General features: G+C 47.8%; 6 protein-coding genes across 7 annotated transcripts in view; 3 read left to right on the top strand and 3 right to left on the bottom strand.

The window, feature by feature from the left end:
* The first annotated feature begins 24 nt into the window (after positions 1-24).
* On the top strand, positions 25-4,234 carry LOC117889985 (transcription elongation factor SPT5). Its single transcript, XM_034794568.1, has 12 exons — positions 25-118; positions 227-619; positions 689-813; positions 874-1,011; positions 1,071-1,521; positions 1,591-1,661; positions 1,718-1,884; positions 1,941-2,113; positions 2,173-2,426; positions 2,485-2,680; positions 2,745-3,063; positions 3,126-4,234. The coding sequence occupies exons 2-12, from the start codon at positions 254-256 to the stop codon at positions 4,100-4,102; spliced, it is 3,237 nt and encodes a 1,078-aa protein (XP_034650459.1). The 5' UTR covers positions 25-118; positions 227-253; the 3' UTR covers positions 4,103-4,234.
* Positions 4,235-4,438: 204 nt separating this feature from the next.
* Positions 4,439-5,146, top strand: LOC117889988 (phospholipase A2). The gene is made up of 2 exons (XM_034794571.1): positions 4,439-4,750; positions 4,803-5,146. The coding sequence occupies exons 1-2, from the start codon at positions 4,506-4,508 to the stop codon at positions 5,065-5,067; spliced, it is 510 nt and encodes a 169-aa protein (XP_034650462.1). The 5' UTR covers positions 4,439-4,505; the 3' UTR covers positions 5,068-5,146.
* Positions 5,147-5,154: 8 nt separating this feature from the next.
* Positions 5,155-5,912, bottom strand: LOC117889987 (phospholipase A2). Its single transcript, XM_034794570.1, has 2 exons — positions 5,570-5,912; positions 5,155-5,503 (listed from the first exon to the last, which is right to left on the bottom strand). Exons 1-2 carry the CDS (start codon positions 5,872-5,874, stop codon positions 5,242-5,244), a joined length of 567 nt encoding a protein of 188 aa, XP_034650461.1. The 5' UTR covers positions 5,875-5,912; the 3' UTR covers positions 5,155-5,241.
* Positions 5,913-5,979: 67 nt separating this feature from the next.
* On the bottom strand, positions 5,980-8,132 carry LOC117889986 (nucleolar protein 9). The gene is made up of 2 exons (XM_034794569.1): positions 7,870-8,132; positions 5,980-7,809 (listed from the first exon to the last, which is right to left on the bottom strand). Exons 1-2 carry the CDS (start codon positions 8,057-8,059, stop codon positions 5,996-5,998), a joined length of 2,004 nt encoding a protein of 667 aa, XP_034650460.1. The 5' UTR covers positions 8,060-8,132; the 3' UTR covers positions 5,980-5,995.
* A 1,934-nt stretch (positions 8,133-10,066) lies between these two features.
* Positions 10,067-26,641, bottom strand: part of LOC117891925 (protein sine oculis) — a 28,201-nt gene continuing 11,626 nt past the window's right edge. Inside the window, exons 1-7 of one of the 2 annotated variants that reach the window (XM_034797756.1) lie at positions 24,151-24,788; positions 20,063-20,525; positions 19,795-20,005; positions 19,578-19,705; positions 19,167-19,271; positions 18,914-18,969; positions 10,067-10,854 (exon numbers count right to left, since the gene is read on the bottom strand). In XM_034797756.1, coding sequence (XP_034653647.1) covers positions 10,410-10,854; positions 18,914-18,969; positions 19,167-19,271; positions 19,578-19,705; positions 19,795-20,005; positions 20,063-20,404 — 1,287 coding nt within the window. In that variant the 5' untranslated portion in view covers positions 20,405-20,525; positions 24,151-24,788 and the 3' untranslated portion in view covers positions 10,067-10,409. Of the gene's footprint in view, positions 10,855-18,913; positions 18,970-19,166; positions 19,272-19,577; positions 19,706-19,794; positions 20,006-20,062; positions 20,526-24,150; positions 24,789-26,641 lie in introns of those variants that run through there. The other variant, XM_034797757.1, reaches the window with a different exon arrangement.
* On the top strand, positions 15,576-16,198 carry LOC117891929. The gene is made up of 2 exons (XM_034797764.1): positions 15,576-15,698; positions 15,764-16,198. Exons 1-2 carry the CDS (start codon positions 15,657-15,659, stop codon positions 16,166-16,168), a joined length of 447 nt encoding a protein of 148 aa, XP_034653655.1. The 5' UTR covers positions 15,576-15,656; the 3' UTR covers positions 16,169-16,198.

The raw sequence follows: 26,641 nt of genomic DNA, 5'->3' as shown, positions 1-26,641 counted from the left end.
TTCGGTATATTTTTAGGGCTCGGTGGTATTTTTAAACGATGCATCCGCGGTCACACTGAGCGTGGCATAAAATTGGAAAAAATATTAATATTTCGTGAAAAACCAAACAAAACCTGTAGTAAGTGCACATATTTACATATCACAGTGCACCAGCATTCAATATTTCAACACTCAGATCCTAACGATGCGTTTGATATGCACTTTTCCGTGATGCGCTTGCCCGCAGTCGCACACGTTTACAGATTTAATTAGAATGTCAGACTCCGAAGTCAGCAATATGTCGGACAGTGGGTCGGAAGATGGATCGATATCAAACAAGTCGCAGCGCAGCGTCAGATCCAAGTCTGGCCAGCGCTCAAGGTCGCGATCCAGATCCATGTCCAGATCTTCGCGCTCCAGATCCCGATCGGCTCATTCGGGCTCCGGGTCCGAGTCTCCGCACGGACGTGGAAACCGAGCCAAAAGCGAAGAGTCGGGCGAGGAAGAGGAGGAGCCACCAGGCGAAGACATCGACTCTGAGGAGTACGAGGAGGAGGAGAATGACGATCATCCACGAAAGAAAAAGAAGAAGGAACGCTTTGGTGGCTTCATCATAGACGAGGCAGAGGTGGACGATGAGGTGCGTACGCGAACGCTTTTCTACTCAAATTTGTAGTATAATCTTTGAGCTTGCACACACCATCAATAGGTTGACGAAGATGACGAATGGGAAGAAGGTGCCAATGAGATTGGAATTGTTGGCAACGAGATTGATGAGCTCGGGCCAACGGCCAGGGACATCGAAATAAGGCGACGCGGCACAAACTTATGGGAGTAAGTAAAGGAATAACCATTCATCACAGGAAAAGTATCAATGTTTGTTCTCTTTTAAAGCACTCAAAAGGAAGATGAGATTGAAGAGTACCTGCGAAAGAAATATGCCGATGAATCCATTGCAAAGCGACACTTTGGCGATGGCGGGGAAGAGATGTCCGATGAGATCACCCAGCAGACGCTGCTGCCTGGCATTAAGTGAGTTTAAAGGAATATAATCTTGCCACTACCATGTACTACATTCTGAATCCTCATAGGGATCCCAATTTATGGATGGTCAAGTGTCGCATTGGCGAGGAGAAGGCCACAGCTTTGCTGTTGATGCGAAAGTTCTTGACATACCTCAACACGGATGATCCCATCCAAATCAAATCGATTATTGCACCCGAGGGCGTCAAGGGTTACATTTATCTGGAAGCCTATAAGCAAACGCACGTCAAGACAGCCATCGATAACGTGGGTAATCTGCGAATGGGCAAATGGAAGCAGGAGATGGTGCCCATCAAGGAAATGACGGATGTGCTGAAGGTGGTCAAGGAGCAGGTCGGCTTGAAGGTCAAGCAGTGGGTGCGCCTCAAGCGTGGGCTCTACAAGGATGACATTGCGCAGGTGGACTACGTTGATTTGGCACAAAATCAGGTGCACTTGAAGCTGCTACCCAGGATAGACTACACCCGCATGCGCGGTGCTTTGAGGACAACAGCAACTGTAATTAATTAATTATGACATTGCTTAAATTGGAACTGAACTCATAGCATTTACACTTTCCTTTTGCAGGAAACAGACGATGGCAAGCGCAAGAAGAAACGGCGGCCAGTGGCTAAACCTTTCGACCCAGAAGCCGTTAGGTACGTCTGTCCAGCTTTTAGCCATATCAACCCCTCTAATTAATTTGTTTTCACAGAGCCATTGGTGGTGAGGTGCACTCGGATGGTGACTTCCTGCTCTTCGAGGGAAATCGTTATTCGCGCAAGGGTTTCCTCTACAAGAACTTTACCATGTCGGCCATTCTATCAGACGGCGTAAAGCCCACGTTGGCTGAGCTGGAGCGCTTTGAAGAGTCGCCGGAAGGTAATTACCATGAAGCATCCCTTGTCACACATTTTTTACATACATTTTGCCAACAGAGGTGAACCTGGAACTGTTGGGCAATGTCAAGGATGATCCCACTTCAACGCACTCCTTTTCGATGGGTGACAATGTTGAGGTTTGCGTGGGAGACTTGGAGAACTTGCAGGCAAAGATTGTGGCCATTGACGGCACCATGATCACGGTTATGCCCAAGCATCAGGATCTAAAGGTTTGCTAAGGTTCACCCTGTACTTGCTGCAGCTCTTTATAATGCTTTTTCTCGTTTAGGATCCTTTAATTTTCAAAGCCAGCGAGCTGCGCAAGTACTTCAAGACCGGAGACCATGCCAGGGTGCTGGCAGGTCGCTATGAGGGCGAAACTGGTCTCATTATTCGCGTGGAGCCACTGCGAGTGGTGCTCGTCTCTGACTTGACCAATCACGAATTGGAGGTCTTGCCACGGGATCTGCAGCTCTGCTCTGATGTGGCCACAGGCGTGGACTGTCTCGGCCAGTTCCAATGGGGCGACTTGGTGCAGCTTGAGTGAGTTTATTGTGCAATGTTTAGCTTCTGCAATGGGTAATGGAATTCCTTTTTGCAGCTCTCAAAATGTGGGCGTCATTGTGCGCTTGGAGCGTGAAAACTTTCATGTTTTGGGCATGAATGGCAAGTGCATCGAGTGCAAGCCAACTGCCTTGCACAAGCGGCGAGAGAATCGCAATACTGTGGCTCTGGATGCTGATCAAAATCAGATACGCCGCCGTGACATAGTTAAGGTTATGGAGGGGCCTCATGCTGTGAGTAAACACTCGAGTCCTCTGGCTGGGCATGTCAAAAATATATTTTAATTTCAATCCTCAGGGTCGTTCCGGTGAGATCAAGCACTTGTATCGCAGTTTGGCCTTTCTGCACTGCCGCATGTATACCGAAAACGGCGGCATATTTGTGTGCAAGACGCGTCACTTGCAGTTGGCAGGCGGCAGCAAGGCAAACGTTAATCCTGCAGGAACGATGGGCGGACTTGGCTTCATGTCGCCGCGCATACAATCGCCCATGCATCCATCTGGCGGAAGGGGAGGTGCACGTGGTGGAGCGCGCGGCGGCAGGGGCGGTTTCCGCGTGACTCGTGATCGTGAAATATTGGGCAAAACCATCAAGATCAGTGGCGGACCCTATAAAGGTATTAATCTACGTTCAGACTCACATTTATCTTTATTTCTGACCCATTTCTGTTTGGTTTAGGTGCCGTGGGCATTGTCAAGGACGCTACAGACGCCACAGCTCGCGTGGAGCTGCATACTTCGTGTCAGACAATATCGGTCGATAGGAATCACATTGCCATTGTTGGAGTGCCCGGCAAGGAGGGCAGCGTCTCCACATATGGCCGCACGCCAGCACGTACTCCGGGCTATGGTGCACAAACGCCAAGCTACACTGCTGCGGGATCCAAGACCCCGTTGGTGGGCAATCAAACACCCAACTGGGACACGGATACGCGTACGCCTTATGGCACAATGACGCCATCGCATGATGGCAGCATGACGCCACGCCATGGTGCCTGGGATCCGACAGCGAACACAACGCCGGCGCGTAATAACGATTTCGATTATTCGCTGGAGGAGCCCAGCCCAAGTCCAGGCTACAATCCCAGCACTCCTGGCTACCAGATGACATCTCAGTTCGCCCCACAAACACCGGGCACGCTCTACGGTTCGGATAGGAGCTACAGTCCGTTCAATCCCAGTCCCAGTCCAGCTCCCTCGCCGTACCCTGTTGGCTACTTGAACACCCCATCGCCATCAACTTATTCGCCCAATACGCCCGGTGGCATACCGCAGTCGCCGTACAATCCTCAGACACCGGGTGCCAGCCTGGACTCGTCGATGGGCGACTGGTGCACCACCGATATCGAGGTGCGGATTCACACGCACGACGACACCGATCTGGTGGGACAAACGGGCATCATTCGCACCGTTTCCAATGGCGTGTGCTCTGTGTTCTTGCGGCAGGAAGATCGCAGCGTCTCCATTGTCAGCGAGCACTTGGCACCCGTGCCGCCCAACAGCGGCGATGAGTTCAAGGTGATCTACGGCGAGGAAAGGGAATCGGTGGGTCGCGTACTCTCCAAGCAGGAGGGCGACGTGCTCGTCTGCAAAATAAACGACGAAGTCAAGATGATTCCCGTCAATCATCTGTGCAAAATGAAGTCCATTGATTAAACACCTCAGTTAGTGCATGTTTAGTAGCCACAAAAATTACAATTGGAACGCGAGTTATTCAAAATATTTCAAATATAACTAAATACAAGTTTATTAGCGGCATAGCAACAATATAATGTAACGAATTGGCAGGCGACGGAGGCCAAGGATTGGGTTGTTGTGCCGCACCCAACTGGGAATATCCAGTCTTAAGCTCACAGTTGAATTCATTAATAAATAAACAACTTTTTGAAATTATAAACAAATCTCTGAGTTTCCCAATCTCTTGCTAGCGAGGGAGGTCTCAAAAGTTATGGGCTCTTCCGGCTTGAGGTCTGTGTAATCTCTGCTCACATTTCAAACGAATTTCTTCTCAGACGAAAGTCCCCTTTGATCATCAGTCGTCTGCTTACTTTTGTGTACTATGCACCTTCAACGATTTGTGGCTGCTGTTTTGGCGCTTGTCGCTGGCTTCGATGTGATACTTGGCATAGGCATCATTGTGCCGGGCACGAAATGGTGTGGACCCGGCAATATAGCGCTCAATTACGACGATTTGGGCGTCGAAAGGGAGCTGGACATGTGCTGTCGCGCGCACGACAACTGCCAGGAGAAAATACCACCGCAAGAGGAAGCCTATGGACTGAGCAATGATGGCATCTTTCCCATGTAAGCTGCACACACTTGGTTCTTTATTCCTCACCAACGACTGCTCTTCCAGCTTCTCCTGTGCCTGCGAGTCTGCCTTTCGCAATTGCCTCACTTCGCTGCACAACACACAATCGCTGACTCTGGGCCGCATTTACTTTCGCGGCAAAGATGTTTGCTTTGCACATGGCCATCCCACAGTCTCGTGTACTGAGAACCAAGTGGACATGTTCGAGAAGCGCTGCCTAAGCTACAGAGTGGATGAGACACAGCCGAAGCGCTGGCAGTTCTACGACTTGGCCTTCTACACACATGTCGAGGAGAGCACAGAAGATTGAACTATTGGCATTGGCCAGCGATAAGCCAACGATTACAATACATCAACAATTCCATTCAATTAAAAAGTTTGTTGTTTTGTTTTTAATCTCTCCTGCTCTTCATCTGTAATTCCAGAACCCATCTATCAGCTAACATCATCCGAAACAAGAGGAACTGTTCGTTCCATGGTCATGTCAGGCGGCATTCGTGTGGTGGATTGTGTAAAATGGCATGTCATAGAATTGCCAGACCTTTGCCGAGGCCTTGTCCACATTGTAGCGTATGCAACGCTTGCGGAACGTTCCCTCCTGGTACTGCTTGCACCCAGTGGTGGGATAGCCATTGGCAAAGCACTTCCTCCGACTGCCGTAGTAGATGCGGCCCAAGGTGTTGGACGTGAGACTGTTGACTGCCTGCAGGCAGTTGATGAACGTTTGCTCGCAGGTACACTTGAGGCTGCAAAGAGAGAAGAGCAGTCACGACTTTATATCGATTTTCCACTGGGAGTGTGGCGTCTCTCACATGGGAAACCAATCCGTGTTGGTGGGTAGTCCGTGCAGCGCGCTGTGTGACTCGATGATCTCCTCGCAGTGGTCGTGTGCCCGACAGCACTTGTCCGTCTCTCGCTCTCTGCCCAAGTCATCGAAATTTGCTGCCGTATTGCCGGGCCCACACCATTTGGTGCCTGGCGCCGTGATGCCCGTGTGTGGCACTGGCGGCAGCGCCTGATTGTAAATATCCTCATCCTCGAAGATGGCCTCATCCCCAAAGGTGGCCCAAGTGGTGGCCAGCAAACAGCAAACGAAGAGCACCTGCAGCAGCCACATGCTTCAGCTTTGACGGACGCAACGCGACTGAGCTCGCGGCAGCGTTCGATGCAGTCGCTTATCGGCTAAACATTATCTGTGTGTGGAATTACATTTTATTGATTGTCAACAGGTCAAGGTCCTAGCTTAGTATATCCTTAAACGCTTCAGCTGCTGTCTTGGCTGGCATCCGTTTGGCGCCCGGCAGCTCTGGCTCCAGCTGCTTGGCCAGGCTCGCCTGCCACTGCGTGGGCGAGAGGTTGTACGTTTCCAGGCGATACTTGGCGTAGAGAAGACGCCCGAAAGGCGAACCCTTGAGCATGTTTGACTTCGCGGTGAGCTCCTTGGCTATGCGCAGCTGTTGCGCCTCCTGTGAGGCCTTGAAGCATTCCTCGAGCACTCGTGATCCATGGCGGGTAATGGCCAAGTCCACATAGAAGCCATCCAGCTGTCGGATAAGCCGCTCACGCGACTTTTCGCCTATGAACTTGCTCTGCATGAAGGCATCGACTATGTGGGAGCCGTTGGGTGTGTTGAAGATCTGCGCCAGTTGGGCCGCTGGCAGATCGAGGATGCAGTTGACCAGGAAAATCGGTTTGTTGAACTGCAGCACATGCTGTGCAATCAGTGAGCCATGGAGGTGCACGAATCCCGACTCATCGCTGGCCAGCACCTCGGAGGGTTTCAGTTTGATGAGGCAATTGAAGAACAATTTGGCCTTCTCCTTGTCGCCGCCGCTGACATGCAGCGAGCTCTGTAGAACGGCTATCATCTGTGCCTGCTTGGCGCCCAGTCGCAGGCAGGCGGCACTCAGGGCAGACACCACGCCAGTGTAGCCCATTTTGAGCAGCTCCTCCACTTGCGGCTGAAGCTCTGTGAAGACGGCCTCAAAGTCTGTCACCTCCTTTATGTGCTGGAGCAGTCGCTGCACGGCAAAGTTTGTCCCTTGCTGCTTGGCGAGGTAGCCGACACGGCCACTGAACAGCATCGCATAGAGTTGGGTCAGCAGCTTGGCACCCGCCACGCTCAGAATGGTCTCCAGCAGGATGACGGCGCTCTGATGGTGAAAGACTTTCGGCAGCACTGGCGCATCCTCGGCTGGCTTCTCCGCGCTCTGCTCTTTCTCTTCCGTTGGGGTAGCCTCCTTCTCCTTCTCCTCTTCGTCATCGTCTTTGATTTCGATTTTTGTGTCCTTTTTCTCCTCATCATTTTCATTCTCTTCGTTGGGCTTCAGCAGGCTCTGCACCAAAATTTTCTTGCCAAAATGCTTCAGCAAACTCTTGTCGGCCACACTCAGGGCCAGGCAGATGACGCCCAGGAGGGCAGACGAGTGCTCCTGGTAGGGGAAGTCCACGAACTGTGGCCACATCTCCAGGCGCTGGGGAAACTCTTTCATCACCTCATGCCAGTCCTCGGGCACGGTGTACAGCTTGCGATGCTTGGCCATCTCAGCGCCTCCCTTTTCGAAGGCTATTTTGGGAACATGCATGCCCACTAGGCACAGTATAGCCGTCCTCATGATGTGACTGGCACACGTGTCCCACACGAAATCCTCCAAATTGTTCAACATAAACTTTGAGATGCGCACCACGAACTGGCGACACTTCTCGCGATGGTCCTCGCTGAATTCTGTTTCCAAATTGTACTCCTCTTCGATTTGTGCAGCATCTGGCTTGGCCTTCTTTGCCGTGGTCGGAGCGTCGCTGACCTCCTGGGCAGCTGCCTTGCCCAGGCCGCGCAAAAAGGCAATTTCAAGCATCTTCTGCAGCACGTGCGAGGCAAATCTGTCCGAGCACAAGGGACGCAGACTGTCTCCAAATGTGTTGAAGTATCGCTCCAGCTGTTCGCTGTCCACGAATCCAATGAGCGATTCCAGTGCTTTGGATACAATTTGATTGGAGGCCAAGTGGATCTCCTGCTCTCTTGTCTGCTCAAACACATTGTTGGCCATGTTTACTGCACAGAGTGATAAATAGGTGATGCCACTGAAAAACTGAATTACGACCATTTACTCACCGCGCTCCTCCACATCCTCGAAGCCAGCCTTCATGGCGTCCAGAATGTTGATGAAGTAGCTAAACTGCTCATCGTCTATGTGCGTCCCTCGGCCAAAGATTCCCTGCTTGGCAAAGCCCTTAGCGTTGCGCATGAAGCGATTGCCTTTCTTCTTCGGTCGCTTACGTTTTGCATTGCCTTCTGTTTGCATTTCGAGTGAAAATTCGTTAAATAGTAATACAAATGGTCTGCTTTTAATTTAAAACGTGCACGCTACGATCAGCTGTTCCACCTGCTATCGGTAGTTGTATCGATAGGTGCAGTCGAGCGAAGAAGTGCTGCCATTTCAGCTATTTTATGGCTAGTTGCGGATCTTTTAAAGATTTCTAGAAATTAAGATTAAAGTCCCAAAATAAAAATTAAAATTGGATTATGTAAAATAATTTCATTTAATGTTAACTATTTGTTGGCTATTTTCTTTTATCAGCACTGGTTCCAAACTCATGTCGATAGTTGCTGAATTTATCGATAGCAGCAGTCGAACTAAGATACCCATACCGCGGCGGACCTATTATTTTGCCGCGAAAATTTACAATTGTGATTTACGAAGTGAAAACAAAAAGAAAACGCGAACCAGCAAACAATAATGGTGCGAGCTATACTTACTAAAGTTGTTGGCCATTGCAAATGAATGCACACTTACTCTCGACAATGAACGAGTGCATTCCTGGGGTCTAAAAGGTCAATGAGGTTACAAGTCCATCAATACAACGGCATACAAACTGTTGACAGTTCATTGACAGCTCCAGAGGATCACCATAAAAGGCACACAAGACACACATGCCCGGTCCTCCTCCATTATCAATGCCCGATTGTGTTCCACATAAGCCCCTTTAAGGCATTTCACAGATTGTCTTTGAGTTAAAGGAGCGTACAAATGGTGATGGCATTCGGAACTCGGTTTATCGAGTAATCCCTTTTGTATGACAATTTTCGGAGAAGAGTCTTCAATGAAAGGTGTAAAATTCCAGGGTTTCCATTGCCCACTGCCGCCACCAAATATCCTTCCTGCAGGTGGGCGGTCATTAATTTAATTTTCCACAAGACAGAAAGAAGAACAAACACATTAAGGCCGTAATTAAATTATCGGCAAAAAGCCGCCGCAAGATAAAAGAAGTCAAAATATTTTGTAACCAGATATGTTACCATCAATCTCAATCAGAGTCAGAGACAGTCGCAGCCCAGACACGTGTGTGCTGCTGGTCCCGTTCTCCCTGGCAACGTTCAGCGGGGGGGTGGCATGGCATGGGCAAGGACGACGACGAATGGGGGAGGGCAGTGACTGGAAGCTACGACGACGTCTGCAATATGTAAGTACAGTATCAATAAACAAATCAACCAGTCAGACAGCATCCACCCCCACGGCCAGACATAGACACCGCGACACCCAGCCCGACAGCCCGTTCGCACCCCGCCACAGCACCGTTCGGTTGCCAAGCGCCGCCCCTCGACAGTCCTGTCTTGCGTTGGTTGCCAAGTGCTGTTCAAACTTTGCGCAGAGAGACACGCACTCATTACACGAGACGTGCAGGATCTGCTGACGGGTCGCGTGTGAGAGGAACGCACGCGCCGACGACGCCCATTAGACGTGGCCATTAGCATTAGCGGGCTTACCTGTCGGCGTGGATTAGTGTAGACAGGGTAGACCGGCTCTCAGGCTCTCATTGTTGTGTTCGTGGTCGGTCAGTGGGTAATAAGTGCAGACTACTTATAGTAATTTACATAGGCTTAATAGTGGTATGGGAGGGCGTGGGATCTTAACATTCATTTGATCATTTGAAAATAATTTAATAGAATTTATTGTTAACAAAAATATGGATTACTAGTGGCTACAATTAAAAGTGTATAATTTATGCATTAGGTAGATATATAATAATAGGTATATAATAGTCGTATATGTATAATTGTTTGCACATTTCGATTTGATTTGCATTTCGGTTGTACCTCCCTCCCTCCTCCTCCAACCGCTCTAAAACTAAAGCCTAGCCTAGCTATTTACACAGATCGATGCAGTTGCAGTTGCAGTTGCAGTTTGAAGTTTCTCTCCAGTTATCTCTCTCTTCCATGTGCTCTCTCTCTCTTTGTTTTGGGGTGGGGCGTAGTCTGCCAAAAGCTTGTGCTGCAGCGTGGTGCCTGTTTGTCTCCCTCTCGCTTCACCTCTCCCACACTATCTCTATATCTCTCTCTTTCCATTTGTTTGCAGAAAAATGCTAGATTATGCAGAAAGTGTTGTTGCTGTGTTTAACGTTTATATAGAATTTGTTGCTACGACGATGCGCTCTCTCTCCTCTCTCCTCTCTCTCTCTCTCTCTCTCTAAATATTGCTAAGGTTCCGTTCAGCTGCGCTCCAGAATCGATCAGAAGTAAAAGCTCTCCGACAGATCCTGCTGGCGCTGACGCTGCTGGTGCCATCCGTAGGCATTGTTGCTGCTGCTTCCGCTTGCCTTCCCGCTCCCGCTGGCGCTGGCGCTGGTGGCGGCAGCAGCCGCCTCCAACTAGAATCATAAGTGCTGATACTCCCCCATGTCGTACATGGCGGTCATGGGCATGGCGCCCATCACACTGTGCAGGTGGGAATATGCGACGGCTGCGGAGAGGGGCGGCATTTGCATTTGTGTTGCTGTTGCAGTGCCGCCACCTCCCCCACCGCCGCCACCACCTCCTCCTCCTGCCCCGCTGTGACCGGTCTTACTGGCGACGCTTGTGGCCCCAGTGCCGGCGGGATGGTGTTGCTGGTGGGGATGATGTTGCAGACTCTGTTGCTCGGCGGCAGCATGCTGCTGCTGCAGTTGCTGCTGATGCAGGCCGTTGTTGTTGGGTGACTGCTGCTGTTGCTGCTGCTGTTGTTGTTGTTGTTGCTGCTGTTGTGCGCTTTGACTGGGCAACATGCTGCCCTCCATCTCCGAATCGCTGGAGGAGTCCAAGTGTTGCTTGTCCGTGGAGCCGCTGAAAGTAAAACGAATCGATAGATTAGCAACTGCAGATAAGTTACAAATTTAAGAGAAATCACTGCGAAACTACTAGTTGGTTCAGTGGCTACAAAACTGTAAAGCTACAGGAGGGTTTAGTCTGCACTGAAGCGAATTTATTAGGTTTATAGCACTGAAGAAGTGCTCTACAATGCAGAATTTACATTGTTCGGTACAAACGCTACTCTAAATGGTACATTGGCCGTCGTGTAACCACCAGGGATATGTACGCGTATGCATGCCCAGAGATGTCAGCATCGTTTACATTAAAATGTGTCAATTGTTGCAACTAATTTACAGCTGTCAACACACCCACACATTCCCATTGGGAGTGCATAATTTATTTATAAACAAATGACAAATGACGGGGCACACAGCATACACACACAGCCAATGCAATTGAAAATATGGAAGTAGTTTCCGGAAGGAAATCGTTGTCTCTCGCCTTCTCTCTCTCTCATATCTATAAATGGTCTCATGTTCCTTTTTCCTGAGGTGTTGCCCCAGACAGTATGACACGAGAGGGAGCGATAGCGAGAGCGAGAGGGAGATATCATTATTGCATTCCCCAGAGCGTTCGGCGTCTGCGTGGCATCTGATTTCAGCTACAGTTATTTGAGCTGCGTCACGTCACTTTCGATTGGGGGATGTTGATGCACACACACACCCCCTACTGCCTGCCTGTGGCACTTGTGGCCCGAAAGTTAAGTAGCTTGACTCTTATTATTGTTTTGTGGCTGGTTCTGTAAATGGCATTCCAATCGGGTAGCACTTTGGGGTTAATTTTAGACATGACATCCCCTGGGGCCTGACAATTGTTGAAATGATGCGTTAATGGCATAACACCTCCACCCACACCTCCACCCAGCCAGAGAGGCGTAACATAATTGAAATTCGAGCAATTGCCTTTCAGCGGATATCACATCAGCGGCATGGCAAAGTGTTAATCTTGTCGCCAATTGCATGGCCAGGCACAATCAGGCAGCCAGCCGGCAGCCGCGGAAACCAGTTTGCAGCACAACAAATTGATGAGCGACAGCAACAAGGCACAACCAGAACATTAAATACCCTTTTATGCTGAATTGAAGCCATGACTTATGGAAGAACGTTCTGGCAGCAGTTTGAGAGTGTGTGTGGAGGGAATAGAAACGTTAAAGCAACTTCCTGACCCTCATTCGTGGAGGCAAAGATCAGATTTAACCCGCTGGCGAGCTGAACAACTGACTCAGCGAATATGCATCCTGTATCCAAGGGTATCGGAACAGGCAGGCCTGCGACCCAGCCCCGGCCATGGCAATGCAAAACATTTAAGCGCACACTCGACAAATTTGCGATCAGCCCCAAACAGACAGAGACGGAGAACAGGGCATGGGCCCCTGCCCCTTGCTCTGCCTGGGTATTTGCTGACTCCGCGGCGGCTGCAGATTCCGACGGAGGCCCACATACAGCGCGAGCTCCACTGGGTCCCCAGCTGTATGATATCGGCAATCATGTAATTGTAGATTATATCCACAGAGGAGAGGAGGATCAGGATCAGTGCCACCAACAGCGATGGCAATTCATAATTGTCTTTCGGTTCTGTGTCTTGAACTTGAACTTCGACGGCGGCGGGCACATGTGACATTTGACGAACAATAGCCAAGGAATGGAGTGGAGTGGAGGAGTGTCGATGGAGTCCCCTTACTTCTTCTCCAGCGAAATCCCTTTGTGGACATTAAAGTAGCGCTGCTCTAAACAAAAATCGATAGAACTCGGCAAATATGGGAAAACGCAAACGAAACGCCCCCATCCAGCCAGCCATCATCCATCCAACATCCACCATATCCAGCCCAGTTCGTGGACGGGGTCGGGGCCCAAAGTGGGGAGCAAACAAAAGACAGCAGAAGCCGCTGGCTGGCAGGCAGAAGAAGGAGCAGCAGCAGCAGCAGCATATAAACAATGATATCGAATTACCAGAATTTCATAGTTTCTGCTTCTCTCTCTCTCTCTTGTTTCGCTGTTTGTTCGGTTCTCTCTGCAACACTTACCAAGGCCCCCCCACCCCACGCCTCTCACAGACAACACTGAAGCGGAAAGAGAAGAGCGCCAGCTCCTATGTAGGACTGCCCTGCCTGGCTGACTGTCCTTCGGTGTACCTTCCAGTGATTGCACTTATGAAACAAATGTTCCAGTTCGATTTTTCCATGCTCAGGGCTGGAGGTGTAGCCACGCTCAAGGACGATTCCCCCACAAGAAGTGAATGTCACATAAAGTTTATAACAAAATCAAGAAGCAGGTTATGGGCCTCGTTCTCGGTGTGTGGTCTTCTCCCCCTCCACCTGAAAAAGGTTCTTTGAGCTTTTCTTTTCCTTTTTATTTGGGGTCTGTGCTCATTGAGGAGGAATTAATATTTTTTAACTTGTTTGCTCAATTGATTTTTGTATATGTAGTTTTAAGCCATTTCTGTTGGGACGCGCACGGGACGGGACTCGGAGATTCATTAGCTTGGTAATAATGCATGATCGGATTATGTTTGAAGTGGAAACGGGGCAGGGACAGGGCAGCAGTAGAGAAATTGTCACGTGAATGAAGTTGTTCTTAAAGGGTTTCCACAGGAAGTAGCACAACTATGGGAAGACTAAGTCTATCAAGAGTCTCCAACTGTCTCAGAGACAAAAGGCAAATGAAGGAGAGATCTTCCCATCATAGGGTTAAGGGTAGATGATGGCTGGAACATGGGCGCTTCCAAGGAATTCCACTGCTAATAAAAATTATAAGCCAATAAATCCTAAAAAAACAAACAGACAACACACCACAGAGAGAGAGAGAGAGAGAGCCAGTGGAGGCGCTGCTTCGTGGCCCTAACCCGGCGCACAGGGAGATCGATCCGACGTGAGATCGCGAGGAATCGGGAGAGAAATCGTTCGAAGGAGAGAAGGCCAAAGAGGGAGAACAGAACAGGTTGAGTTATCGCATTGCGCGATCGGTACACAAATCTCGGGACGTGTGCGCAGCAGGACACCCAACTAAACGGAGAACAGCGATCCGATCCATAAGTGGAATCTGAAAAGGTGTTGATCATAAATTATCATTTAATTTACGCATGTGTGTGGTGGCTGTTGTTAATGCTCGTGGCGACCCTCTGACACTCCACACAGAGAGAGACGACCCCAAAGCGGTGCAGGAGAAGGAGTGGAGGCTGACTTGGAGGTTTGGGGGAATTTTCGTCTAGCCAGTGTCTATCTCTACCTAAGCATTGTGCCATGGTCCACAACTATTTAAGATCTTAACGATTAACCAGCGAAGAGCACAGAGAGGTCTCCCCAGCCCATCGCAAGGTCTCTTCTCCCCTGTCATCGTTATAAGATATTTTATTATCTGTCCGAGAAACGTTTTCCATTCCATGCCATGTTTTTGGCCGTGTGGCGTGTGGCGCATTTTATGCTGGCTGTGGATTGTTTTGACAGTTTTTTTTAATAATTTTGTTGCCTTTTAATTGCCATGCCCCAGCGGCGGAGGGAGTCTCTCTCTCTCTCTCTCTCTCTGCTACAGCTGTAACTCTTGTGACCCCCCGCGGTGCCCAACCAAACTTTTATGTAATCCTCACGACTCTTGGCCGAGCGGAACTCTAAGCAGCTTAGAGTGTTTGATGGGACGGTTGGGGGGGAAACCATATCAAGACCCAGGCAGAGAGGTCAAGTTGGAGTTTCCCCAAGATCTCCAATTGTAGGCGAGAGTACTTGACGAGCACTCACCAGCGCAGAGCGGGGGAGTGGAGTGTGGGGGGATGCGTCAAATCCCGTGCAACGGGACGGGACTGGGTCCATCATCACCAACGACATCATTATCAACGCCATCAGCGAAAGAGATGGGAGATGCAGAGAGAAAGAGCGCAAGAGCGCAAGAGCAGGGCAACGAAAACAACACACAAAAGCGAAGCATGAAGAGAGCGGAGAGGAGTGAAGAGCGGACAGACGACGGGCAAAAGCGCAAAATACATAATAATAAAACAGAATGTACAATAAAACGAATAAAAATGAATAACGCGCTGGAGACAGCAGATGGAAGGAGAGGGACGCAGCGCGGGGTAGGTGATGGTGATGGGTAGAGGGGGACGGGGGTTTGAGCAGGGCGAACGAATAAAGAACACACGCACATTTTGTGGTAACCTGATACCCTGCCCAGCTACCCTCCAGCCAACCGTGGCATTCGACGAACGCAAAATGATGACGACGACGACGACGACGAGGAGGAGAGAAAAACATATACAAACAGCGAGAGGGATGGGGGCAGAGGAAGGGGAGAATGGGATGGGACTTGGGACTGGAAGTGGAACTCGGACTGGGTCGCATCGGTAGTGTAGTTGTTGTATGAAGAAGTATGATGGTTGCTCGCTGGCTGCTGCTACTGCTGGAAACAGACTGCGACTGGAAGGAACAGAAAGTAGGGAGAGGGAAGGAAAGGGATGGAGAGAGTGAAGCTAATACATGGCCTGAAAATTCCCTTAACAACTGCAGTTACGGCCAAAGCGGATCGGATCAATCAAATTGGAGATGAAAGATTTGCGTGCCCATAGAGTTTTCTTTGCTAAAAGTTTCGTGAAAACTTGGCTAAAAAAATACACCAGTTTGTCGAATTTCCATAACGAAATACATACATAGAATTCAATTGAATGACTGAAAACTGAAAAAGTGTCAGCGCATTACTTCAAAATAGTTAAGGAACAAACCCAAAATTGTTTCAAAATTGATCAACACAAAAGATAGTTCTGCCAAATTCCTTGTGGAAAACAGTAGAAACATGCACAAGGCCTGGAGAAAACCGCTGCACAAGCGGAAAGTGGTAAGTCCCACGGTAGAGCAATCCAAACTGCGGGCAATCTCTTAATTTCCACATGCAATCCACAGTGGAAGAAGATCTCAGTGCTGGGTCGCATGGTGTACTATATGCAGCCATTGCTGTCAGATCTGCAGGATATCTGGCTGGAGCCGCTGCCCTTTCCCACATTGCTGAAGCTCGCCTATAGCTGCCTGCTGTGTTTTGTCATCCTGCTGCCGCTTCTTTTCCCGCTACTCGTGGCCCTCTTCTACTTTGGCATCTTCCAGTACGTGGCCGAGCAACACTCGTGGCTGAGCTTTGATCAGAACTGGGACCTGCTCGGCGCCATGTCCAACCTGTGGAACTTCGAGGTGACCAACAAGAAGTACCAGCTGTACCTGCTTATGTGCCTCGATCGCTATCGTACGATTATAATAGGCATATCCACGACATTGGACTACATGCGCATGGCCCTGTTTTTTATCTTCAGTTGAATGATGAAACGGAAAAGGGATCGATCCTACATAGCACCAACCCAATTTTGATGTGTGTGGGGCGTTAGTTGAATAAATGTAAGGCACCTAGAACCAAGGAGAATTTACCACAGGGCCATCTCTTATCTCTATCCCTTTCTAGCACTTGGTGGTTTGTGCGTGGTGAATAAGTTATTCCCCTCCCTACAGCGGGCAACGTCAGCTTGTTGGCAAATTCACCTTGCCTAGGACATCTACATACCTAAGCGCTCTCACTCTCTCGCTCTGTGTTTCTCTGCCTATTCCCAAGGTACTGCCTATTTAAACAATAACCACTTTACTTGGCCATTTGTGTCTGTTGTGCTCTCTGTTCAAAGTGCCGCTTTAGATTCAGATTTGGCGCCGTTGTGGTTTGCTGACTGCCACCAAAGCTGCATGGCACACACACACACACAGGCAGAGCGAGTGCACATGCAAAAAAAGAAGAGGAGGAGAAGAAGAGGCTGAAGATGTTGATGGGGGGAAAAAAAAACAATATGGAAAAAAGTTAAAGTAGCAGCAGCGCAGCGCAGCAAAGCGAGTTGAGTTGGTTGCTCATCGAGGCAACAAACAGCCATAAACATATATCAAGTTACCAGCAACAACAGGGCCAGCAGCAAACAACAGCAACAACAACAACGAACACGATGGAGATACGCAGCGACGAACTATCGCAGAGAGCAGAGCAGCGCAGCGCAGAGCGTATGTGTGTGTGTGTGTGTGTGTCTGTGAGTGCTGCTGCAGTGCAGTGCGGTTGCCACTGCCATCCCATTTTTAATATTTTTTACAGCCTTAACAGCACCATTCAGTCTTACGTTTTCCATACATTGTGTGTACAAATTTTGATTGCGACAATTTCTCCTAGCTGTTCCCTCCCGTAAGTGATACACCATTTAGCATAATGGAACTACCATTCCGGGGAAAGTTTACAACTAATAATAGTTAATAGCAATAGTTAGCACAGACAGAGATAGAGAGCAAAGACAGACGCGGCCACTTCAAAAATCCATTCGAAATTTCCATCGACTGTTTGCACTTCACATGACTTCTAGCAGCAGCAGGATCTTGCACTGGACAGCGTGCAAACAAAAAGGATGCTGTCGGCAGAGAGGATGTTTAATATTTGAGAGAATGTAAATGTTTCCTATCGGCAGTCAGGCATCTCCCGGGCACTCCCTTGCACTCTCCACTGCCAGTCCGAAAAGAGTTTTCTTGAGTATTTGCTTAAGCGGAAATGCAGATGTTTCGACAGGACGGGAACGGGAACGGGATCGGGCAAAGGACTGGGGATTTTAATTAGTGACGAGGCCTGCCACACATATGTATGCCGAAGTGTACGTCTGTCTCTGCTCATACCCGAAACACAAACACAAACACATCCCACAAATTAAATAAAAACGAGAAGGGACGTGTGAGACGCTTCTTACGCGTCACAACTTTTATACCCGGCACTCAGTACTACATCTGCAACTTAGCGGTTATTTGTCAAATTTTACATTTTTTCTTCATCTGTCATCTACATCAACAACACTACTCACGCCAACACGCTCCTTTAGCTCGCCACCTTCCCCTATAGACACACACTGCAGAGTCGCGGCAGAGTCAGTGGCAGAGGCAGCGGCAGAGGCAGCGGCAGAGGCAGCGGCAGAGGCAGCGGCAGAGGCAGTGACGTGTCAGGGGCCAGGCCATAAACAGCGCGAAGCAGAGTGTGAATGCTGCGGGACGGGGTGGGTTTGGCTACTGCAAATTAATTTCTTCATTGTGGCTATAATAATGATCCAATCGTATCCCAATTTGGTGATCTGATAGATATGGTCATTCCCTACGGAATGGCGTTTTTAGTTTTCTGCCATCTTCAAAATTGTAGATTTGGGAGGTTTTCGCCCTTTTGCGGAGGCGGAAGGGGGCGTGGCTCATTTTGAAATACACTTGTAACAGTGTGAGCATACAGAAGTCTGGATGCAAAATTTGGTGGCTCTAGCTCTTATAGTCTCTGAGTACTAGGCGCTCATCAGGACGGACAGACGGACAGACGGACAGACGGACAGACAGACAGACAGACAGAGACTCGGCTATTGATGCTGATCAAGAATATATATACTTTATGGGGTCGGAAACGTTTCCTTCTGTGCGTTACATACAACCGTTATGTGCACAAATACAATATACCCTATTTACTCTTCGAGTACCGGGTATAATAAAACAAATATGTGAATATATCGAGAGAATATGTTTTGGAATTTGGAACAATATGTTAATGACTTTGTCAGCGCTTCCACCCCCCACCAGCGCGTGTGCCACTTTTGGCGGTCTTGTCCTTGGCACTAATTAGCCACAGGCCACACCCCCCTCAAGCCCCTCACTCAATGACCTTGGTAGTAAATGTCGCCAGGTTTTGTAATTGAAATATTTAAATGCAAATTAATATATAATCTGGTATACGCTTTTGTTCTGTGCTTGACACTTGCCGCGGGACATTTCGAAAAATGAAACATAAACAAACTGATGTACAGATATCTGTGTGTATATCTACATATCTGTATCCTCTTGTAGAGATCTGCTGACCCAACGCCAGCTAGCGAGGAAGGACAGAAACTTCAAAGGCCAGCACCCCACGGAGTGAATCATTTAACACTTGGAACAGCTAATAGAAAACTAAAGGCACTGTGACATTGTGGCTCAGCTAATAAATTCCTAAATATCTTGATAATTTCATACAAAACTCACTCTTTATGCTCGGCGGCTCGGTCTCTTTGTCGTCGATTCTTGAACCAATTGGAAACCTGCAAAGGCGAGAGAGCAGAGAAATAAAATTCTCGATTACTCAATGAATATTTGTGGCATGATTAATGAGTGGCAATTAACAAGTGGAGGATGGGTATGCGATGTGCATGTCATTGGTGAGGAATTGCAATTGAAATTTGTGAAGAGCCAAGAGCTCCTTGGCAGCCATCAACCGCAGAGGGAATGATTATCTCACCTGTGTGGTGGTCAGTCCGGTGGCCTCGGCCAGATCGCGTTTCTCCCTGGGCGATGGATATGGATTGTGCGAGTACCAGTCTCTCAGTACAGAGCGTGATTTCTCCTAAGAAAGAGAGAAGCGAGAAATAAGCATAATTAAATGTAAACAAATCACAAATCAGTTGTAATCAATTGAAAGCCTGCACTGGGCAGGACACACCCGGCACAAACAGAAGGCGTTAACCCTGCAGGAACACACATAACAAACGACCGAAAACCCACAAACCCCTCCTCATACCAGCGGCAAATGCAATCAGACAGGCGTGCAGACATTTCTACGATTTCTTTTTGGTCAGAGCAGGGAGAGCCCTGGCACTGCCACTGGCACTGCCACAATTAAAATGAAAAGTTGTTGGAGTCCTCGACTCACCTTAAAACAGTAGCTCGTCTCCTCGCCATCCCAGATGGTGCGGGGCAATGGAAATTTGCGACGAACCCGATATTTGCCAACAGCACCCAAGGGTCTTCCGCGCAGTTTTTCGGCTTCCACATAATGCGCTACACAGCCGGAGAGAAAGAATTTCGATTTGGGGTTAAGCAGAGGAGCAGCAACAGAGGGGCAGGAGTTGGAGGAATCCCTGGCTCACCTTTCAACCACAGGGCCTGAAGCTTGGCGTGATTTTGGGGCGAAAAGTGATGATGCTCGAGCAGGCGATACAGCTCCTTGTACTGGCCACGATGGAATGCAACGACCGCCTTGGCCTTCAGCACGGACTCGTTCAGCTGCAGCTTATCACATTGTGGCAGCGACCAGAGGAAGCGGCCCAGTCTCTCGATGTTGCCAGCCTGCTGCAGAACCTGGATTTTGGCTTAGATTAGATCGTTGCACAGACTCAGATTCAAGGCAAAACTCACCTCGCAGACGCAGGCCACCTGCTCCTGGGTGAAGCCGAAGCTGGGCAGATTCTCCCTGCCGCCCGAGGCAGCGCCTCCGCCCGTCACGCCTCCATTGCTGCCGCCAGTTAGGTGCAGTCCACCTCCTCCGCCACCCACTCCATTGTGCGTCATAATGTCCAGATTGTTGTTGTTGTTGTTGCTATTCCCAGTGCTGCTGTTGTTGTTGTTGTTGTTGGTGAGGAGCGCCACGGAGCCACTCAGGCCTGTGGGGCTGTAGGGCGGCGTGTGGCGGGCGGTGAGGACAGCAGCCGCATTGGCCGCCGCCAGATCGTAGAAATCTGTGGCAGGATGTTGAAGCATTTTGGGCGGGAAACGAAAGCAGAGCTGGGTGCGGGGATCGGGATCGGGTGGGTACCTCGATCGATTCTAGATCCTACTTATTCTACGTTTATTTTTCACTTTTTCTTTGGTAATTTGAGCGCTGCAAAGAGAGAGAATCGAGAGTTGAGCAATTGTTAGTGGATTTATCAGATATTTGTGCAAATTTCAAGCGTTTCCAAATGGTTTTCCCAACACAATTTATCCAGCTAATTAGCGCAAAGATTTCTCATATTTTGATGGGCATATTAAAGCAAAATGCTAATTGAGACACATTAAAACTGTTGAAATTGCCATTGGAATATGGCAATGAATGATGATCGGGAAATGTTGAACAAGAGATTTCCCCCCTCAGAAATCAAAACAAAACGAATCGCAGGGCACCGCTTGGACCCCATGGTGTCAAATATGATTAACTAATCCGCGTACAATTATAGATACAACATGTTCGATTATTGGAAATATTGTTTGGGCACTCGTGCTCCAACCATAGCCAAGAGAGAGAGAGTGAGGGAGAGAGAGAACTCTTACAGAAATAAACTTTTTACACAATATACTGCAGAGGCGAGATCTGTGTGTGGTTCATATGGGGGCTTGGGTGTTGGGGCGCGTGGTGTTTCGGTTTTTCTCTGATTTCAGATTTCTGTATTCAGTTCTAAGAATATTTCTAAAATTACCAAACGACGGCGTCGCTGTCGCTGGTCTCTTCTTACACACAGGCAGGGGACATAACCAGAGAGAGAGAGAGAGAGAGCAAGAAAGAGAGCGAGTGTATCCCCCAGATAGAATATCTTTTGGCTATATTTTATAGCAAACTTTGATATATGCAATCGATCTCTGTTTAGCTATAACAGATACACATGTAGATACACAGATAGATATCCCCCATGTACACACACATCTACATCTACATCTTCATATACAGCTACATCTACATCTACATGTGTGTGTTCGAGATATTCTTGGATCTGTTTTCAGTTCTCGTGTGTATTCCGGGGCAGATTATATATACAAAAACAAGAAAATAGAGAAGAGATTTCGTTTTGGCTGCTGTAACAAAAATACCAACGCCAAGTTGGCTCTATGCTCTTGAGTCATCGGCCTAGTGGGATCCCCCCCGTCCCGCCAGTCGTTCCCCCACATAACGAATTGGATTCTCTTTCTTTTTCGATTTTTGTTGTTGTTTCTTTTCTGTTGTTTTCTTCTGTTCTTTCTTTCTTGTTTCATGTTTGACGCAAGTAAACAAGCAGCATGCGAAAGTGAAACGAAATACGCGATAAATTCCCAACCTATAGGATCGGGGAGCAGCTCGATGACACACCAACAGCTCTACATAGTAGCTCCAAGATAGCAGCCCAAATTAATAGCTCAACTCCGTTACACAGCCAGAGCCAGTAGCCGGAGCCCCAAAAGATGCTCTATCTAAGGTGGATTTCCCACTGCATTTCTTCTACTGTCTTCGGCTCTCAACTTGTATGCGGGAGATTTCTTATCCGCTGTCTGCCTCGAATAAAATTAATTTAATTTATTTTACAAATTTCGTTATTTATTTCCAACGTTTCTTCTATCTATGCGAGAGTATCTATCGCATTTCTGTCGGGTTGCTGCTCTGCTGTTTGCTCTGCTGTTAAGTTTGACTTTTATAAGATTTTAATTTGAGTGTTATTGTGGGGGTCTGAAAGCGGACACCTCGCTGCATTTGTTTCTTTTTCTGTGAGTATTCTATTGGGCTGTTAATCAAATTGAATTGTTGTGGATGCTGCTTGCTGCTGCCTAATTAGTTTGTGATTAAAGTCAACTTACTATAAAAACTGTTGTCTTCTGTCGTGATTGTTCCTTTTGTGGCAGTGATTTGTAGATAGTTTTGATGGAAATGTTCAACAAAGAAGTTGCCTCTCTGCTGCCTGCTCGCACTTTAAGCTCTGAAAGGGAACTGCTTGAAGCCCTGGATTGCCTTCGATTGTGTTCCATTGATCGTGCCAACCGACGACTGTTTTGCAGCCACATACTGGGGGGGGGCCCAATGTCTGTGTTTACTTAATGTAATCGCCTGGAGAGGCTGTTATTGGGTGACGGTGCCAACCTGTTGGGGCACACCACCGCCATTCCAGGAATGGCCACTGTCTGGCTGCTTTGCCAAGCAATTGTTATCTGCCAGATACAGATACAGCCGCCAACTGTATTTATAGACTTTATAGTCTGCTTAATTGTTGCCCCCACGTGAGGCAGACACACGCACTCACAAATCAAAAAAAGAACTTGCAACGTAATGAATGAAATTTGTCAATTTAATGGGCTTTGCACACAAAGATGTACAGACAGAGTCCCTTCCTCCGCTGCTGCTGCTGTTCCACCGCTCATCTTCGTCACATTTTTGCGCTACATTTGCCAAAGTTTTGAATGAAACCCAAATGTAATTTTTAAAATTGAAAATGTAGCCAAATTACGACGAATTCTGTAGGGCAGTGCGTAAAATGTCAGATCAAAGACAGATCGCTACGCTTGCGTATCTGCCATGTTGCATGCAGCATCTTGCATCTGTTCTTGCCTCGAGGAATGCGTTAATTTGTCAATTTGGCAACTTTGCTGCTGTGCTGCTACCATTGATGGCGCTGGCGACTGGCTCTGGTAACACAACATCATTATTGTAGCAACTGTTTCCATCTCCGCACCCCATTAATCAGACCCACTAGCGACTCCCTGGCAGCGACCAGACAAACACACACACGCGCTGGCCAATTCATTTAAACGCTTCCAATCCCATCAAGAATTTCCTTACTATTTATATCAGCAATTTAGCATGGCCAGACAGGAACTGGTCCACTGACCGACCAGTTTCCCACTCAACCGAAACTTTCCTCAAGAAATAGAGCCGATACGAGATGTGTATGTGTGTGTGTGTGTGTGTAACCCCCTCGATTAGTTAATAATTTTGTTCATATTTCGCGTCCCAAAAGATAAATTTGCATGATGAAGCGAAACTGCTTTATAAATAAACGCGCGGAACGAAATGGATCCGATGGCCACAAGACGGAGCCTCTCGAGAGATGTGCTGCTGGTGCGGAGCGGTTCCCCAGTGATGAATGAATGTCAACTGGAAATGGGTTTTTCTTTCTTTCATTCGGTGCCTACTTTTCCTCTAATTAATAAATACACATGTACATATCATCCGCGAGGAGTGGGTGTATCCGTGGATATCCAATTTTCGCCCACTCAGGAGGGGGAGCCGTGTAAACAATTACATTTCCCAAATATCTCCAAACATGAATTCTAGAAAATATTTCAAGTGCCTTCAAGTAGCTGTGTTCTCTTGAAGGCAATTTGGAAACCGCCAATGTCGGAATTGCATCGAATTCGCCCTCTCGCACTGCCCGCAAATAGAAGATGGATGCCTAGTCATACAAGTTGTGAATCGATTGCCATGATAGATCGATGCATTAGAATGGAAACATGTGAAGACTTCCCATTTGGCACACACACTCGTAGAAGGTGGGATCTGCATTCACTCTGCGGAGCATTTCCTCCATGTACTCCAAAGCCTATAGATCCAAGATCAGCTATCATTAATGTATGTTCCAGATATGAATATTCTGTAGTGGAACCTATCCTAAGAATGGTACGAGCATAATCTATGGCCTGCTCCTCCTACATTCTCTCACTCTTTTCCCGCCAGCTGCGTGTTGCCGTCGGCAAATTGAATTCTTAAAGTAATCCAATCGGTGGCTCACCTGTAGTTTGATTATTTATGAATCTGCTTGATGTGGTTGTATATATCCGTGTTTGTTGCTTTGCTTTAGTTTTGTTTTTGTGCTTTTGTTACACTTGGGGACTCTCCGATTTCGATTTTTGATATATCCAAACAAAAGATGATGTTTTGGGTGGGGGGTCGGCTTATGTGCCAGGCACTATCACACACACAAACACACACACTCTCGCACACACAGTTATGTACGAGCTTTAACACTTTTGCACCACCACTGGAAGTGGCGCCACTTGTGCAGGGCCGCACATCATTCTTACGCACTGTGCGAACACGTGAGCTCCTCTCGTGGAGCTTTGCTCTAACTGTGCCGCGACTCGGACCGTGCCAGACTAACGCACGTCAAAAGGTGCGACACTGAAACAGTGCCAGCTAAAAGATGGCCGCCAGCAGATTGATTAGATTAATTTATCTTTCTATTTTGTTGTCGTTTTCGTGTGCGTTAATTTGTTGCATTTCATTTCATTCATTGAGAAATTATATTTAAATATTTTGTGCGAGAGTCGAGCGAAAGGCCGCCGGATCCGGATCCGGATCGAAGTTGAGCGACGCGACGTGAGGCAGCGAACCGAACGGCGAACAAAACGAACCGCAGCGTGGCAGCGCAAGAGAAAAACTGAAGGCAGAAATTGGAAAAGGCCAAATGCAATGGCCAACAAATCTGGTTGGTGCCGCCGACACTGGCATTGGTGTGTGCGAGCGAGATGGGTCATGTGTCTGTGCTGTTCGCTCTAGAGGGTGTGATACGCACACTGTTAACATCGAGACATGAAGTAACTATATAAGGTGGTCTCGTCGGGCCCGTTTGTCACTTATCTATGCTGCTTGTGAGTGCGAGTGAAAGGCTTCTGCGCAGTAAGAGTGAGTTTAAAGTTGCCCATTACATGAAAATGAGTTTAAGCTATTTTGTTTAATTTGGTGGGGTTAATATACAACCTTTCGCATTAACGATCACGCACTGAACATTTAGTGACCGAGCACACCCGAACGCCACCAATCCGGACCACCTTATATAGTTAATCATGGTTAACATCGAGAGAGCCGCAGTGAGCGAGAGAGTGTATTCTACACTAGAGGCCAGAAATAGTGATGCATTTATGTAGAGCACTAAGCAACAGCTGATGAAGGGTTCTAGAAATATGTATGTACAAACAAGCATACAAACATTTAAGTATGTTTCTACATTTATTTTGAAAAATATATATATTTTTTTGTCATTATAGAGCTTTGTTTTAAGTATTATTTGTGTTGATACCTGCATTGAAATTCTGTCCAAAATTATATACATATAATTATGAAAAAGTACAGCTGCTAAAAGTATATACAGATATGTTCCACTAGACAGGACTGTGGCTAGCATCTTTCTTGATTTGTTTAATACGCCGCACACTTTTTGGTGCCGCGACTGTGCTGTGGGCTTAGCAACGCAACAAATGCTCTCTGCTCTCACATGCTCTCTCTCTCTCTCTCTCTCTCTGCTGTATGATCAGCAACAGTTTGAGAGCCACTGCTTTGTGCAAATGAAAGAGCAGATAAACAGGTTGTAAGACGCCGCCCCTTCCAGGTTACCTGTTCCCCGCACACACACACACAAAGAAACTGCAGACACAGACACACACGCACACAGCCACAATGGAGCAGCAACAAATTTGTGATTGGTCGGCCATGGCAGCGACATGCGCAATGGTCGCCATATTGAAAAGTGTAGCTGTAATTGCATCCTATACGATGTTCATACATAGTTACATTTGTGTGTATGTAATGTACATGCACATGTACATGTGGATATGTACTGCATAGGCATTGTACATATTATGCTCACTAGCTGCTGCTGCTCCTGCATTCCCATTTTAATTATGTGCCTGCGCCGCATTTGTATCTCATATCAGTGCATCTTGGCTTGGGTTTCCGTTTTGCCACACAGCCGTAATTACAATTACGAGTGCGCACTGCTTGCCAGGACCGATGCCAGGATGCGTGGGTGCGTGGCTGCTTGCACGGTTGCGGCTTCTTCGGTTTCACCTGAACTGAATGCAATTTGAAAATGGAAATTCAATGGATTAAAGTGTGTTCTTTAATATTAAATTATTATTGCTGCTTTTTTTTGATTTTATTTTTATATTGAATAAACAGGGAAAACTTTCCACAAAATAAACACTCTTAAAAGTTATTTCTTTAGCATTTTTTGGATACCATAAGCGGGCCATGGATCTCTCGTACGACCACCCAAAATGAATGTAACAAAAACTAGAAGGAAAGGTAGGAACATTTATTAAAAAACTCCACAATTTTGATGGATTGATGGGGCGCCAGGCTGTGGCTTCTAATCAAGATCGTCCACAGCCCACACATATCCTATCCCATACAATATTTGTAGATCGATCTCCCCTCCCGCTGGCAATTTCCCGTCTCACTTACAGCATTGGACACATTTTTGGCGCCACAAAACAACCAAAAAT

The sequence above is a fragment of the Drosophila subobscura genome, chromosome E (assembly GCF_008121235.1).
Source record: "Drosophila subobscura isolate 14011-0131.10 chromosome E, UCBerk_Dsub_1.0, whole genome shotgun sequence".
Taxonomy (NCBI): Eukaryota; Metazoa; Arthropoda; class Insecta; order Diptera; family Drosophilidae; genus Drosophila; species Drosophila subobscura.
This window is presented reverse-complemented; position numbering and strand designations above follow the sequence as displayed.